Source organism: Photinus pyralis, unplaced genomic scaffold (assembly GCF_008802855.1).
Source record: "Photinus pyralis isolate 1611_PpyrPB1 unplaced genomic scaffold, Ppyr1.3 Ppyr1.4_unclustered_Scaffold778, whole genome shotgun sequence".
Classification (NCBI taxonomy): Eukaryota; Metazoa; Arthropoda; class Insecta; order Coleoptera; family Lampyridae; genus Photinus; species Photinus pyralis.
In genome coordinates, this window is record NW_022172241.1 from 1 (window position 1) to 16,783 (window position 16,783).

General features: G+C 34.8%; 2 protein-coding genes across 2 annotated transcripts; one reads left to right on the forward strand and one right to left on the reverse strand.

Moving 5' to 3' along the window:
- Positions 1–4,846: 4,846 nt before the first annotated feature.
- LOC116182824 (hormone-sensitive lipase) lies at positions 4,847–14,820 on the reverse strand. The gene is made up of 11 exons (XM_031503368.1): positions 14,116–14,820; positions 13,890–14,070; positions 12,428–12,506; positions 12,097–12,378; positions 11,947–12,045; positions 6,800–7,012; positions 6,533–6,745; positions 6,211–6,486; positions 5,865–6,157; positions 5,692–5,817; positions 4,847–5,345 (listed from the first exon to the last, which is right to left on the reverse strand). Exons 1-11 carry the CDS (start codon positions 14,499–14,501, stop codon positions 5,247–5,249), a joined length of 2,247 nt encoding a protein of 748 aa, XP_031359228.1. The 5' UTR covers positions 14,502–14,820; the 3' UTR covers positions 4,847–5,246.
- Positions 14,821–15,145: 325 nt separating this feature from the next.
- On the forward strand, positions 15,146–16,123 carry LOC116182830 (N-alpha-acetyltransferase 20). The gene is made up of 5 exons (XM_031503385.1): positions 15,146–15,298; positions 15,353–15,468; positions 15,518–15,647; positions 15,693–15,829; positions 15,876–16,123. The coding sequence occupies exons 1-5, from the start codon at positions 15,246–15,248 to the stop codon at positions 15,959–15,961; spliced, it is 522 nt and encodes a 173-aa protein (XP_031359245.1). The 5' UTR covers positions 15,146–15,245; the 3' UTR covers positions 15,962–16,123.
- The last annotated feature ends 660 nt before the right edge of the window (positions 16,124–16,783 follow it).

Here is a 16,783-nt window from a genome sequence, read left to right on the forward strand (position 1 = left end):
GGTATCAGAAGAATATAATGTGCGAGGAGATCGAAGGTTAAAATAAAATTTTAGTGAGGTTTGTTAGCGTGCTAGTTAGGTTAGCTCCGAAATCTGGTATCAGGAGAATATAATGTGCGAGGAGATCGAAGGTTAAAATAAAATTTAAGTGAGGTTAGGTTAGCGTGCTAGTTAGGTTAGCTCAGAAATCTGGTATCAGGAGAATATAATGTGCGAGGAGATCGAAGGTTAAAATAAAATTTAAGTGAGGTTAGGTTAGCGTGCTAGTTAGGTTAGCTCAGAAATCTGGTATCAGGAGAATATAATGTGCGAGGAGATCGAAGGTTAAAATAAAATTTAAGTGAGGTTAGGTTAGCGTGCTAGTTAGGTTTAGCTCAGCTCTCGAAATATGGTATCAGGAGAATATAATGTGCGAGGAGATCGAAGGTTAAAATAAAATTTAAGTGAGGTTAGGTTAGGGTGCTAGTTAGGTTAGCTCAGAAATATGGTATCAGGAGAATATAATGTGCGAGGAGATCGAAGGTTAAAATAAAATTTAAGTGAGGTTAGGTTAGCGTGCTAGTTAGGTTAGGTCAAAAATCTGGTATCAGGATAATATAATGTGCGAGGAGATCGAAGGTTAAAATAAAATTGTAGTGAGGTTAGGTTAGCGTGCTAGTTAGGTTAGGTCAAAAATCTGGTGTCAGGAGAATATAATGTGCGAGGAGATCGAAGGTTAAAATAAAATTGTAGTGAGGTTAGGTTAGCGTGCTAATTGTGTTAGCTCAGAAATCTGGTATCAGGAGAATATAATGTGCGAGGAGATCGAACGTTAAAATAAAATTTAAGTGAGGTTAGGTTAGCGTCTATAGTTAGCTCAGAAATCTGCGTACCAGGAGAAGTATAATGTGCGAGAGATCGAAAGTTAAAAAAAATTTAAGGGAGGTTATAGTAGCGTGCTAGTTAGGTAGGTCAAAAATCTGGTATCAGGAGAATATAATGTGCGAGGAGATCGAAGGTTAAAATAAAATTTTAGTGAGGTTAGGTTAGCGTGCTAGTTAGGTTAGCTCAGAAATCTGGTACCAGGAGAATATAATGTGCGAGGAGATCGAAAGTTAAAATAAAATTTAAGTGAGGTTAGGTTAGAGTGCTAGTTAGGTTAGGTCAAAAATCTTGTATCATGATAATGTTCAAGGAGTTGATTGAAGGTTAGGTTAGAGTGGTAGTTAGGTTAGGTCAGATTAGTTTGGGCGTTTTAAATTTTTACAAATCGTGTATCTAACCTAACTCACATGAAACTTAACTCTCAAGTCTTTAAAATGATCATCGATTTAAAATTCTTATTTATTGCGGCGTACTCTTATGGCGATTTAACTTGTGTATGGCGCACAGATACTTTATTAAAATCGTCAAAAATCTATGTATAGGTATACCAAAGAGGTATACGGACGGCTGTCCGTTTACCCGCCCTGTCCTTTGGCATTCCAAAAACGATATGACGCAAAGGAATAGGCTATACAGGAGCGAAATAATTTTCGAGGTTCGTGGTTTACTCCTTTGACAGCGAAAGGCACAAATCCCAAAATGTTTATAGCCTTGCCTGAGTTTTTGGTTAATATTAAAATAATCAAAGCAGAATACATTGTGCTGACATCTGTCTTTATTATTGGGGACTAACATTTTATCGATAAATGCAGGACACTTTATTACCGCCATTATTTTAGTTGGAACGTACACCTCAAAGATGTCGCCACACTAAATTTGTAATGTACTTTATGTAATTAACGTTAGATGTCAGAGCGAAGTTTTAAAAACCATAGATATATGAAATTTTAACCTCAAATGCATAATAAATGATTGTTTATTTTATAGTCAAAAATTAAACTTTGTTATCATTCGTTTCTCGCTTACAGGTTTAAATTAGGGAACTGGCTACTGGGAGTGACAGGAAAGCGGCAGACTCAACCTTTGCGGAATATGATACTGTTCGCTCTGGGTTGTGCAATCGAAGACATGTAGTTCTCGATGGATGAGAAACGTTAGCATTGAATTCAGACAACACAAATTGAAAAGGGAAATGCTTTGTAACCAAAACAGGAGGACACCATGGAGAGCTCGCAGAAAACCCATTCTAATGCAATTCCAACTTCTCAAGGTTAAAATCGGAACGATTACATGATTGCAGCAGCTGGCTATGGTGCGAAGCTATTCTTTAAAGAATTGAGCCTAGAGTTTATTTGATAGAACTACGGTTATAGAAACGGTAGTGAAATTGGCAGCGAAATAAGGCAAAAGTGTTAAGTAGGCAGTTTGCAATCACGAAAAAATGTGTTGTTTGTGCGATCTTCGTGTGAAAGTTGTTGTAAAACGGTTCAGTTTAATGTACCTGTTATTGAAATTGTTCTTCCAAGGGCTTTAAATAAACTCCTATGCATAAGAAGTTACGAATTGCAAAAATAATGTTTTCTGTTCATTGAGCATGATGTGTTGCCTACAAACCAGGCTACACAAATATCGAGTGCCCATATTCAAATTAGGGATTTGCTTGAATCTCCCCAATCTGCCGTTTTTATTGAGGGTAAGGAAGGCCTCCACAAAGGAATGGCCCAGGGCCCCGGAAAACTTAAAAATGGCACTGCATGTAAGGAATAATAAGTGCAACGTTGCTATTAATCGCATAAATTCAAATACAATTTTTAAAGAAGGTGCGTACGTGGCGACATCTCAACTAGACTTCTAAAACTATAATTGATAGAAAGTGTATCGATTGCCATGAAGATGGCGCACTAGTACTTATTGTATTTAATCTATCTATTCAAAAACCGGGCCTTTAAACTACAATTGCTCTACAGATCTTGCAAGATTCCGTTCATTTTGAACTGCCATTTAAGGAATAATAAGTGCAACGTTGCTATTAATCGCATAAATTCAAATGAAATTTTAAAAGAAGTTGCGTACGTGGCGACATCTCAACTAGACTTCTAAAACTATAATTGATAGAAAGTGTATCGATTGCCATGGAGATGGCGCACTAGTACTTATTGTATTTAATCTATATATTCAAAAACCGGGCCTTTAAACTACAATTGCTCCACAGATCTTGCAAGACTCCGTACATTTTGAACTGCCATTTATTCAGACTTCTCAATCAAAAGTTATAGACTAGAAACCAATTTCGAAAGGAAATTCAAAGGGCTGTAACTTTTGAACTAGTAGCCCAATCTTGGAACTGTTTGAAATTATGGATTCTACAGGCCACATTCTATAAGTAAATTTGTTTCCGGATCGATCTGAGAATTTTTTCTTCGGGGCTCAAAAAAAGGCAGTGTATTACCTTTCTTTTTTACCAAAAATCGACTACACCAAAAATTCTCAGGAAAACATTTTTTCTTATTAATTTTGGTGCGTAGAATCCAAATCAATTTGTACTTTTTCGATCAGACTTCTCAATCAAAAGTTATAGGCTAGAAACCAATTTCGAAACACAAAGTTCTTTCATGTCCCCAATAGGCGCAGAAAAAAACACATTTCAATAACTAGTCGATTCGGCATCAAACTTTTTCAAATAGCAACGCCAAAGTTAAAAAACTAAAATTTTGTCAGTGTACATTAGGCATAAAGGATGCAAAAAAACGTTTTTTTTAAAATATCTTTTTTCATTCTAAAATATCTGCCGCATTACCGACCGTCTACTGTGTTGGGACCACAACTCACATACTTTGAACTATCAAAATCAATATATAGCAGTAAAATTTAAAGAAATATTGAAGTCTTGTTAGAAGAGACACATTTTAAATAAATATATACAATAAAAGGTTCTAAGTACTTTAATATAATAAATATTATATATAATTTACAGACATAAAACACAATTCTTCTATTAAAATATACCAAGATCAAAATTCTTTAATATAGGCAACTTTTTTTCCATTTTGGCGCGCAAGAACTATTTATACAAAGCCAGCACTCGATCAGTCTCATTTAAGATACTTAACAAGCCATTTAATAATTTGGACAAGAAATGGATACTAGCTCTTTTTTTACTTCTTTGGAATGTTCATATTTACCTACGTCCTAGACTTTAGTAATACGTATGAACGAGAATCTAAACTAGCTTACACTAACAGACACATTTCCACCAAGCAGTTTTTATGGTAAAAAAGAAGAATGCACCAGTTTTTAACAGGATTTACTGAAAATGAAACTAAATAATCTGAATTGAAAAGGGAAAATAGTTTCAGCTGTAGTTGGTCTTGCACAGAATTAGTGCATCAAGCTTTCTAGTCCAAATAATGTCACTCAACCTTGGACCGCTTTTCTAATCAGTCAGAAATATGAAGATGCAGGACTTGGTGGATTTTGACTGTTCACAAATAAAACTAAAAACATCACAAATACTTCACTTTAAAGTTTAAATCAAATCTAAGAAAGTAGAAGGAACGAAATCACTTTGTTAAGCTACGAGTTACCAAACAAGTAAAGCTACATTTTATAATGCTCCAATAACATTGCATTCAGAATGCAAGGAGTGAAATTTGTTATTTTTAAATAGAAAATAAATACACTTTCTGATAGGTGAAATTATTTATTCCCCTTCAAAAGTGGCAACAGTGAAATTGCAATTTTTATTCTGATTTTTCCAGCGTTGCAGTTGTTTTTTTTTGTTGTTGAATTATTTACTACCTTTTGAACAATACAAAGCGAGGATGGATTTATCAACAATTAAAACTGCAATAATTTCTATTTAAAAGCTATTTTAGCACATTTTTTGATTTTAAAATCAGCAAAAGCACAAACTACAAAATAATTTATAAGGAATTACAATGGAAGGAGTCACTTTTAAAGGGATCAATATTAAAACACAAGAGAAACAAAAAGCTTTAAAATCTCAGATTTCTAAGAAGTATTGACAACTTTTCAAAATACTGTGTCACTTAGACCGTCTTCCTTTATCTACACAGTAATCTTGGACTAGGTATATACATTACAACTACTTAGGTTTGTGATGCAAGAGCAATTAGTTTACCACAATTCATTATAATAAGTTATTAACAATTACAGACTGTTATTGTAGTAATTATTGTTCATTTTAGTAATAGTTATAATAGTACGTATAATACTACCTCTCAGAAAATGTGACAATTTCTATAAGTTCAATAAATATGACTATCTACATATTTACGTAAGTGTGAGTATTCAACTATAATCAACATTTATTAACAAATTCTTGTTAGGCTTAGGCGTGTCCTCCTTTCCGTTAAAACGATTTAACTACTCGTTTGTAAAGGTGGCAAATTGTCTAGATCGAGGATTTCCTTTATCCTTTGAATACATAGTTTAGATCCTTGCTCTGCTTCTTTGGATACCTAAAAAAATACATTCTCTAACTGTACAGAACCAACCACCAAACTGTACAGGCTAAAGCACTAGTCAAGTGCGCGTTGAGCGGCAAATTCAAATATACCCAATGGTAGCGTTATTGGTAACATTTCTAGCCAATAGTGATTGAAAAACATGTAGACGACGATGCTGCGCGCTAGTGCTTTAGCCTGTATTTATAATTTGGTGGAAACAAACACATTATTATTATTATTATTATACTGGAACGCGCACTGGCGGTCTCCTGCCATAGAAACGTAAATATGGCAGTCTCTCCCTGATCGGATTGGGGGACGGAGCGCGCGTTCCAGTTCAGTCTAACTATCTACTCACCATAGAAAAATTTAGAAAGCCGTGTGGCAAACCTGGTAATACATCAAGGGTAACATCTTTGTTTAATTTCTTTAACTTATTTGCAAATATTACATTATCATCAAGAAATGGATCTAAATGAGTAGTCTGAAAAATATGTTTGTACCATTTGAAGATTGTGGTAGTTTTCTTACCACCAATTTGACTAACGGAAACCTACTAAGCATATCATTCGTTGCATGATACGGGCTTGCAAAAGCGTCAGTATTAAATTTATGACTACATTCTTCTAATATATCGTACGGTTTGCTAGTGTCGAGAAATATTTCTTCGCCATTTTGTTTTGTAGATACCCAACTGCCGAAGCGATGCCTCAAGTTTGAAACAACAGAGGCGAGTCTTTGGTGCATTGAGTGTTCATACTGTTGCGTTGTAGTTTCCTGTTTTAAAACTGCTATTCTGTTACCATCGGTGTCTGTGTCAGAATCTAAAAACAAAAAGTGTTTCTTCCGTCTTTCAGCTCAGATGCTGAAGATTTACCTAACACGTATCTCTCAAGAAAATCGGATGGGTTAACGGTCTGGGTGGTACTTTCGGAAACAAAGTCAATTTCGCTAATGTCAACTGGTTTAATGGTGTCTTTGGTTTCTGCTGTCGGTGAACTAAGGGAACCACAGGTAATCGATTCGGAGGCATCTGAAACAGGCGACTTATGCGCTTGGAGCTCCACAAGATCTGACTGTGAAATTTCCTCAAAACTCTCGGTATCTGAATCACTTTTTGGCGGATCTTTGCTGATGGCAGGCACGAGATAAGCTAAAACAATCCGTTGTTTGCTAAGGGTACGAGAAAAACACCTTACCTTTTATTAGACGTGTGGCAAAACCGATAGGTATGAGCGGATCCATTAGCAGCATAAACCGTGAGGGTGAAAGGCCAAACGAGGAAAGCCACGTAGGCGCATAGATTGGCACAATTCCTTGGGGTAACGGCAGATTTAATGCCAAACATTTAAGGGTTAGTCCGAGAAGGAGATTGCCGCCAGCGGAATCACCAACAAAAACAACTCGTTCGGCTGTCAAAATCATTAGAGACATCGCCAATTTGATCAGAAAGTTCATATCCGTACCTGTTGTTCCCAATAAGTGCGCGTTCTGGAGAGCCCAAGTGTAAGCGAAAACGACTTCTTCAAGTGCGCGAGGATAGGGGGCTTCAGGTGCCAGACTATAATCCACACTTAAGATAGGAATGTTTAACTGCTTCGCCCATTCTCGCAAGTAGCATTCGTGAGATTGCGAAGATTGCGCCGCAAACCCGCCACCGTGACAATGTATCATTAACCCTAAAATGGACAATTACTCTCATTTATTGCACATAATGGTTTAATTAATTAATAGACTACATGACGCTCAAGCTTGCGGCATGTTCAAATCGTCAGTCTTTTGCATGGGAGCTTCTTTGGAGTTCACTTCCAAAATTCCAAAATTTGCTTCAAAACTGTGCTGATGAAATATTATTCGTATAAAAATGGTACGAAAACTCAAAAATTTCATAATCATTATTGTGTTTTAATGTCAGATAATAAACCTTCTTATAAAAAAAATTAAAAGCTCTATACGGAACAACTCATACCTTACGTTCTGAATTCCATAATCTCGAATTGGGTAACACAAGATAGTTGATCCGCAACGAAGATGAGCATATACACTGTGTCCAAGATAAGGATGTCTATCATGGGGATTTCCGAAACCATAGAAGGTATGACGATAGTCTAATTGAGGAAAAGAACCACCGTACTTTAAAGAAAACCAAAAAATTCCGATGTCAGAAAAACAGAAATTTCCCGATTTCGTTTTTATTTTTTTCTGGTGGCATTTGAATAGATACAAAAAAATAACAAACACTTTCTCATTTCCACCTTTTGTGCCCTATAAAGAGACCGTTGAGAGATTTTCAAGACGTCTCGTTTGGGAGAAATAATCATCAACTTTATTTTTTAAGTGACCCGTAAAAAAGTACACACTGTATTGAGTAGCATTGTTGAGAATATATTTTTTAGCCCCCCCCACGAATTATTTCCGGAGATGCTGTTTTTAAAAGTAAAACGTGCATAACTTTTACATACGACAATCAATTGGTCTCAGATTTTGTTGTTGTGCACAATTTATACTTGTTTGTATCTGTTCAAATAACATAAAAAAAAATGAAAACGAAATCTGGAAATTTGGGTTTGTCCGGCATATCTTCGGAACCGGAAGTAATAGGAATTTTCTGGTTTTCTTTAGAGCATGATAAATACCTACCTGGTTAATTGTGCAACTTTTCCTCAAATTGACTATCGGCATACCTTCCTTTTTACCGCGCCATAATTCGGAAACAAAAGCGAATTTTTGAATTCTGTTTTCGGAAACAGTTAGCTAAGGGCTACAGTTTGTCGACATTAAACAGACAAATCGGTTAGCTCATATCAAAGCCAGCGCGTACGCTCAGGCTACACGTACGATACTTATATGGAGGTTTATTACCACCCGCACGTTAGTGAGGGAGGTATTGCATTGGGATAAAAAAACTACCTCTACTTTTTTGACGGAAATACACCAGCAATCCCAATAAAAAAAAATCTCAATGATGTCGGTCTGTATTCCCATTTCCGACTAAGCGGCTGAACTGATTGGAACCAATTTTTGTACACATATTCTTATAGACCTAAAAGAAACGACTAAACAGCTTTTGGCCATAACGCGCATGCGGAGGTGTGCGGGTGGTGCCTGTGCTAGCCACAGAAAATTTCATCTAAAACACTATTAATAAAGTGGCTTTTAAAACATAGTAGGTATCTGTTTTTACAAGTTGCTATACAATTTTTATGACTGTTTAGGAAATACTCGAAACTCTAAACATGGTCACCAATATTTTGTTCTTGAAATACTAAAAAGCATCTTTCTTTTTTTGTTCTTAGGTATCACAAAATCTCATTACAGAACGGTTTGTAATGATTAAGGAACTCCGGTTCCGGTTGGAACTTCAACATTTCACCAGAAAAATGTCTCTATTTTGAGTTCCAAAAGTAACTTTTATTGTTACTAATAAAAGTACCTCATACACCCTCAACGGTAAGATGAAAAACCGGCGTTTAATCTTTTAATTGTAAGGTTCAGAGCCAATTAATTTATTAGACAGATAAGTAGCCAAGCTATTGTATCAACATCATGGAATGTATCCAGAATAGACACGTGATTGGGGCGTAAAAAGACTTGAAATTTGAATTACGCAAAATAAAGTTGTAAAACAAAAAAAATTAACAAGGTAATTCAGATACAAAAGAATCTTCTACAGCTTTCTTATTATAACGTGTCAACTAAATCGCTACTAGTTTTCCTGTTATAAATTGCCTATCAAAACAATTTTAGGCATTTACATTTAAGTGCAGTTTACGTTATGTGATTTTGCTTAGGATTTCTCTTGCGAGTTGTAATGTTTTCGGGTCCCATTATACATATTCGTAATTGTTGGTAGCAAATCCGATAATGTAAACAGAAAACCACCAAAACAACCACTAACAAAACTCGAAAGAATAATCGTAAGCAAAATCACATAAAGTAAACTGCACTTTAGATTTGATATTTTCAAAGTTATTAAAGGAGTATCCCAAACTCTAAACAGAACTACAAAATTTCTCTAAAAAATAGGCCCAAAAACCTACTTCCTGTGGTCGCTCTTGGAAGTTGGAGTTGACAACTATTTTTTCTTGTAAAGATTGAGATCTTTGCCTGTTTTGGAGAACGCCACAATCGTTCTAAAACTGTTCGTATCAAGATTTGTCTTTTCCTTTGCTCAGTGGCAGAGTGTTGGGCTTATACAGTCGGAGGTCGGGTGTATGAATTTCCTTAGATCAGTTTAGAGTATTCTGCCGGCTACTCCGAATTAGGTTTTCCTGCAGTTTTGCGAATTCATAAGGTCGGGAACATATATAATAAGAAAACTATGAAAAATTTTTGCTTTTGAAACTGAGGAATGGGTACGAAAAAAATCCTTATGTAGAGACGTATAGTTCACGTAGAATTTAAGTTCTGTGTAAAATGTGGGGTGTCCCTTCAATGGCACTAAAGTTTTTTGTGATAAAGATTTGCAACTATCTTTAAAATAGGGAAATGGCTATTTTAAGAACTTTTTCGGTAGTTTTGTTCTGAGCAGAGTGCAGGATCGCAGGCAATTCAATAGTAATTTCTTCATTTCTGATTATTGACTTCCTTAATTCTTTTAGAGATAAAGTCTATTTAGATTTTTTGTAGAGAAAAAAATTACGAATCCATGCATACTATGGCTTTTTTGAACTTTAAAACCAAAAAATTGGATAACTAAAAACTGGCGCTTTTAAGCAAATCAGTGGTGCCATGGTAGTTTGCGATCAAACAAAGCCCACTAATGGGAAATGCAAACGCTTTTGTTTGATTTCATAATTTCATGGCATTACAGACTTTATAAACGCGTCAGTTTTTAATTTTTAAGTTTTTACTGTTTTTGAATTGCATATTTGGAAATTCCCTTTGTATTAATTTTTGAGGGAGCTAATTTAATGATTAATAAGACTGTAGGATTAGTGATGATATTCAGAAGAAGTTCACCTTTGGCACAATGAGAACCGCCCTGGAACCACCTAAAGAAGACCCTCCTCAAAAAACTCGTTCTAAGGTTTTTTTTAGAACTTTGTGGGACGCATCCATAACTCGAAATAAAATTGTAAAGTTCAGATGAGCCTACAGCTATTAAATTGTTCGCACATTGTAAATTAAATAACACAGGAATGAATTTTTTTTGCGTGCGTTCATCACGTCTTCAGAAAAATTCTGTATTATTGTTTCACTAATAATGAGTAGGTACCTAAATTACATTCCGCATTCTGCGAATTTCCAACAACGTGACTACCTAGACCCTCGCCTAGACCTAGTACATATCATAAATCTAGATGATTATGCCACGTGTAGAACTATAAATTATTTATTGCTTACTTCTAAACGTTCGTATATTCGGGGGAAAAATATAAATACATGCGCGCAAAAATACGAATTTGGTGCCAGTGAACTTTTAAACGTAGTTTTACTATAAGTATTTAAGTAGGTACCTAACATTTGAAATATTAAGGAGGTTATCTAAACGAGGTCTGTAGAATGTGATGACGCAGTTGACATACTCGAGAATGTAATAACAAAGGAGCATTATTGTCGGGATGTTTGCATGGATTAATTTGCCTCTTTATTTTTCTTACGCATTAAAATGAGGTAAAAGTAGGTTAATATTCCCTCTGTAAATTCGCTTTGCAAAACGCGCCATCTATTCTCGTGTAGCGCCAAAGTGGCAATTTATTGTTAAGAGTTTGTAACCTCGGTTACTTTTAAAATCCACGACTTCTGCGCCCCCCTTTCAGACTGTCGCGTCCAGAACTAAAAAATCTCGATGTCCAAATTGGTTACCTTTTTTTTCCGTAAGGTTGTTTCACTATTCTATTCTTACACTATGGTTTGCCTGAGGCTTCTGAAACCGACCCGCCAAACCACTTGTAACTTGTCAAAATCGTGGTATCCTTGAAACGAGGAGCACAATAGACCAAAAGGTTGCAGTGCAAGAACCGACTAAGACCACCTCTGGTACAATAATAATAATAATAAATTCCCTTCAGAAACGGTAATCTAAAATTACTTATCTCCCAAATCTCAATAAATTATTGACTTGAAAGGCTTAAATTATTGTATAATTTGATAGCTTATCAAGTTATCATGTGATAAATGATTATGTTATCACAATAGAATGGTAATTTATGATTACCCATTTTCTGCAAAAAAAAGGAATAAAACTATAAACATATGGTGTTTCTTGCACATCCGAAAAAAGCAACAAGATAAAAGCTGAAAATAAAACATAATTAATTCAAAATGATCAATTAAAAATAACACATAACATTTTAACAATTAATAAATCAATGCTCAAAGGTGAAATTATTATGAAAATATTATCTACTTATACACGTAATAGTGGACAGTAGTGATATAACCTCTTGACTTTTCATCAAAAATTAAAAATCATAGTCCAAATTTTACATGCTCATTTCAAAATTGAAAACCACCTTGACATAAGTACGAGTATAGGTATATATAAAACCTAGATCCGCAAACACTTCATTACCGATATACAGGGTTCACTTACACTTTACAATGGGCTTAACCCGTAATTAATAAACATATGCAAACACAAAATTTCAAATGCGCAACAAATACATACCTCTACTAGCAGGGTGCAACTTGTTCTTGGTACCAACTTCTCCAATCATACCTTCTCTTGCTTCAAATGAAATTAATCGAACCTGCACTGGCCGTTTACCTGAAAACGTCTAACACTAAAAAATGTGTGTTGAGCAAAACGAAACACTACCTATATACGAGTAAGGAACTGGCACAGAGATGTCTCCATCGCCTGTATTTAACACTAGAGGCTGAGGCGGTATCTGTATTAACTTCGACACCGCAACAGAGTGCCCGATAACCAACGGCATTTGCTTCATTAATTCGCTTTCCGACAAAAACCAAAATGATTTGCAAAAATCCACCGGGGCGTACTGAAAGATCTTGATGACTCGCTTCGATCGTTCTTCCGGATCTAATATGTATTTGGCCGTCGTCGTTACAGAATTTTTTGCTTTCGAGAACATCGATCCTAAAAATTTCGTAATAATAAGACCTATTAAAGGAAATTGAAAGATTACCGTGACTGTAGAAGGCTTCTGAAAAGATGGCCATTGACAGCATGACAAATCTCAGCATAGGTCGTACGGATTCACAAAACTAAGGGAGATTGGATCCCAATTAATTTTAAAATAATTAATTACCGCCTATAATTTGGAGCTGTGGGGGGTTCAAAAAAACAAAACAGCCTTGAAAGTCAAAATATCAAAATTTGCAGTTGTAATTCATAGTTCTCTAAAATCAGATTTAAAAAAAAATAGTGATACCTAATCCCAATTAAACACTAATATTATACAATACTTGTAATCAGGAAATATGGGAATAGTCGAAACTACTAATAAAAATATACAGGGTGTCGCAGTAAAGATATTGAAAACGTATTTTGTTGGACACTCCCTGTATATTGAATTCAATCAGTTACTGCATTTTCAGACGGTACAGTTGAAACTTTTTTGTGTTCCCAAAATGAATAAAAACAAGTAAGTAGGGGTCAAAATTTACTGAGACACCCTTTATTCTTTAAAAATCGGTTAAGATGACCTAAAACGTCGACATTTGATGAAACTTTGACATGTCCAAAAAACGGTGATGGCAATAACTACCTAAGTACCTAGGAAACAAAAAGGCGAAAATAAATTTATATGGGAAACTATGTATAGGACTTATTTTGGTCTGCATTTAGTAACCTTTATTCTCGTCTTCAGTAATACAACTGTTTGGAATAAGAATAATGGCCAAAAAATAAGTACTTTCCTTTTCTTATCAACCCATATCTTGATAGCAATCAGCACAAATATATGTATCTTTACGTATATCTGTACTATCAGTACGACAATAATTTATCAACATTATCCTTGACATTATATAGATAGATCAATGAATTATATTGAAGCGTAAAAAGGTTACCTTTAGTAGAAGTACTTAGGAAAGTGGCCTATGTACAGGATAGCAGTTAAACTGCAAACTTCAATTGTAATTCAAGTTCACTTTGTAAATTCATAATGATTACTATTTTTTAAAGTAGAGAAATGACCAAATTACAGGGGTTGTGTAATTTTTCGCCAATCTCTTTTGTAAAATAATTTTATAATGGTACACCCTGTGTACCTACTTTATTAAAATTGTCTAGTGAAGTAAATATGTAATGGCATAGAATTACAATGTCAAGGCTAAAAACGTTAGTACCACAGAAAAATAGTATTTAAATAAAATGAATCTTATTTTAATGACCTCATAGGACATGATAACATCCTTGAAATGTTGGAGTACTTTGTATAATCATGTTGTAATCAAACTATAAAGCTATGTATTACAAAAAGAACTAGCAATTTACATGATTTTATATAAGAATAATTCATGAGTAAATTAGTACTTGAAGAATTGAAGGTCATGTTTTACAAAAAAAAATCATTAATTATTAGTTTTTAGTGGAAAAATTTCTCTTACATTGGCCGTTTTTCCTCCCAAAGCAAATTTACATACCTGAAACCCGAGATTTCTCCCATAGAAAGTGTGCTGATCGATCTCTTTACTTTTGGCAATCAGATCTTCGGGTAAATTGTCGAGAATTAAACAACCGTCTTTCTCGGCTAGTCTCAGTAGCTTTAGACCCTCTCCAAAAGTAACTAAATTTTTTAATAAACTTACGTACGACTCCATCTCTCTAAGAACAAGCAATTAGCGAAAATCTATGAAATATAGTACTCACTTTGCGTACGAAGATTTCCGAAATAAAATATTATGACGCTTTAAACACACTTTCCTATGAAATTGTACTAGATGGGAAATGGTGCCCTCCACCATTAATATGTAACTATAATAGCCGTTCGCCGGATAATTTTCCTCAAAGTTGTACTTTAGTGAAATGTTATATAGGTCGATAATTATAGGCCGAACGTTCTCAACTGCTTCTTTGATAGCCACGAATGACTGATGTAGTCGTTGTCCATTAGGGGTGTTGTCGTTGACGAAATAGTTGATATTATTTTCGCAAAGATCTTGCAGTGTTTGGTACTGCACGTCAGACGGTTCCCCGTTCTGTGTTTCTTGAATCTCGTCGCTTTCCTGTGCGATTTTTTCATTTTCGAGCATCATCGTTGCGACACAGTTATATCACCGAAATTCAATAAAGGAGTGAGACCGTTATCACATCAAATTTATCATAGTTATCTTATTTTATTGTTTTAGAACAAAGGATAAGGCTGCACTACTGTCAGTGAAACCTTGGACGTTGTCAAAGATATAATAACCTAACATAACATTTTTAAGATAGGAAAGGTTTCTTTGACTGAATAATGGACTACTAAAATTTAACAAATTCCATGTAGGTCACCGCAATTTATGAAAACATCGGTATCTGCAGTGATGTTTGGTTTATTTTGATGGGCCACGTGAATATGACATAAAAAGAGTTTGATTTGACAGTTCAGTTGAAATGCGGCTGTGTATACCATGACATCACTCGGCAGCCTTGGCTGAAACCCCGCCCACTCAAAAATAAAGTCTTACGTAGGAAACGTTATTGGTTAGGCAACACCCTTAACACAAAACACTTGGATCTATTTATGTATAATACTGTTACACAGGGACATTTTTTGATTTCATTGCAAATTGTGAGCATTTTGAGTGCCTTTGTATAGACAACATAACTAATTATGATCGCCTTCCACCTTTTATAAATAAGATTTTATCAAAATGTATGACATTGTGTGACAATGTGATGTATGACAAATGATACTGTATAAAAAAAGATTTGTTTACATTTTGGCCATAATAATTTTATTATAACCTCACAATCCTCAGATTATTTCCACCACCTCTAAACAGAAAAAGCTAATAATGACCACATTACGCCCTTTTACCTGTAATGATATGTACAAATTTAATAACGTGTAAGTATAAAAGGACATTACGTAGTGAATAACTGACATCCATTTATCCACTAGTAATCTGGATCCTCTGACCGAGACCTACGGTTTATCCTTTTACATGCAATATTTGGCCCATTGGCCAGAGTATTTTCAAGTTGCGGAATCTCCAAGTGGAGAGATAATGGGCTACAGTGAGTACGGGTAACCTGAAACTTATAATTTTGTAAATTCACATTGCAGTTATGGGTAAAGCTGAAGGGCACGGTGAGAATTGGCATGGCCACGTAACTGCCTTAACTGTATCACCGGAATATCGACGGTTGGGTGTAGCCGCTACGTTGATGAACTTTCTCGAAGATGTATCTGAAAAGTAACCATCATCCCATGATTTAAGTAAATTAAAAGTTGCTTGCAGGAAAAGAGCGTACTTTGTTGATTTGTTTGTGAGAGTGAGCAACAAAGTTGCTATTAATATGTACACCAATTTGGGATATATTGTATACCGTACGGTTTTAGAATATTACTCGGGTGATCCAGATGAGGATGCTTATGGTAACCGTGTTCCTACAATGATTTCAATTATAAAGTTTGATTATAGATATGCGAAAAGCTTGCTCAAGGGATGTTAAGCAAAAATCGGTCATTCCTTTAAAAAATCCAGTTAGACCAGAGGATGTTGAGTAGACAAAATCATATCTAGATAGAATTTTAATCTAGTGACAAGTAATGATTGTGTCTTTGTAACTAACAATGTAATTTAAGAATCAACATCTTGAAAAACAAAATATGGCGTTATTTTTCTTTGTTGTGTAATAGAGGAATGACATTAAAATAATAGAGCTGGGATTGACTGCAATGTAATACCCATATTACACATCTGTAGGTACTTATAGAAAGTGATGATTGTCATCAAGCTCATTCTCCTACTCCATTTTGAACTGTAGATATATCTCTAAATTTATTTAGCTAATGTAGGTTCACTCAAGACCCAATAATGCAATTTAATAAAACAAACGGAGGGATCCTACTTTCCTTAGCAAATTTTTAAACGGACTTTAGATTGTTCATAAAAGCCATTGGAATACTTTTGAAAGCATAAAGAGTTTTATTTATTTATTTATTGAAGCGGTGCGACACTATCCTATCTAATAGATAGAATTTCAAATACAAATGGTCGTATACCATTTATATATACATGGAAATAAGGATTAATCAATCAGCATGATGATTGTTTCAAATTCTAATCAATCAAATGATTGTTAGTGATTAAAAGCCAGGTAAATTTTTATCAGCGATTAAAAGCAAGGTAGCTTATTATAATCAGCGATAAAAATGCGTGGAGGAGTGCGTGAAAAGTGTTTGTGAAAGTTTTCTCTAGTGCATCTAGCAAAATAGCACTAGACAACGCCCATTAAATGTTCTTTAGGCCCGTTTTACAACTTCACATGTCTAGAAAATGTAACGTTCATTTCAGTAATTTTTTCTAAAACTCTTAATAACCTTCTG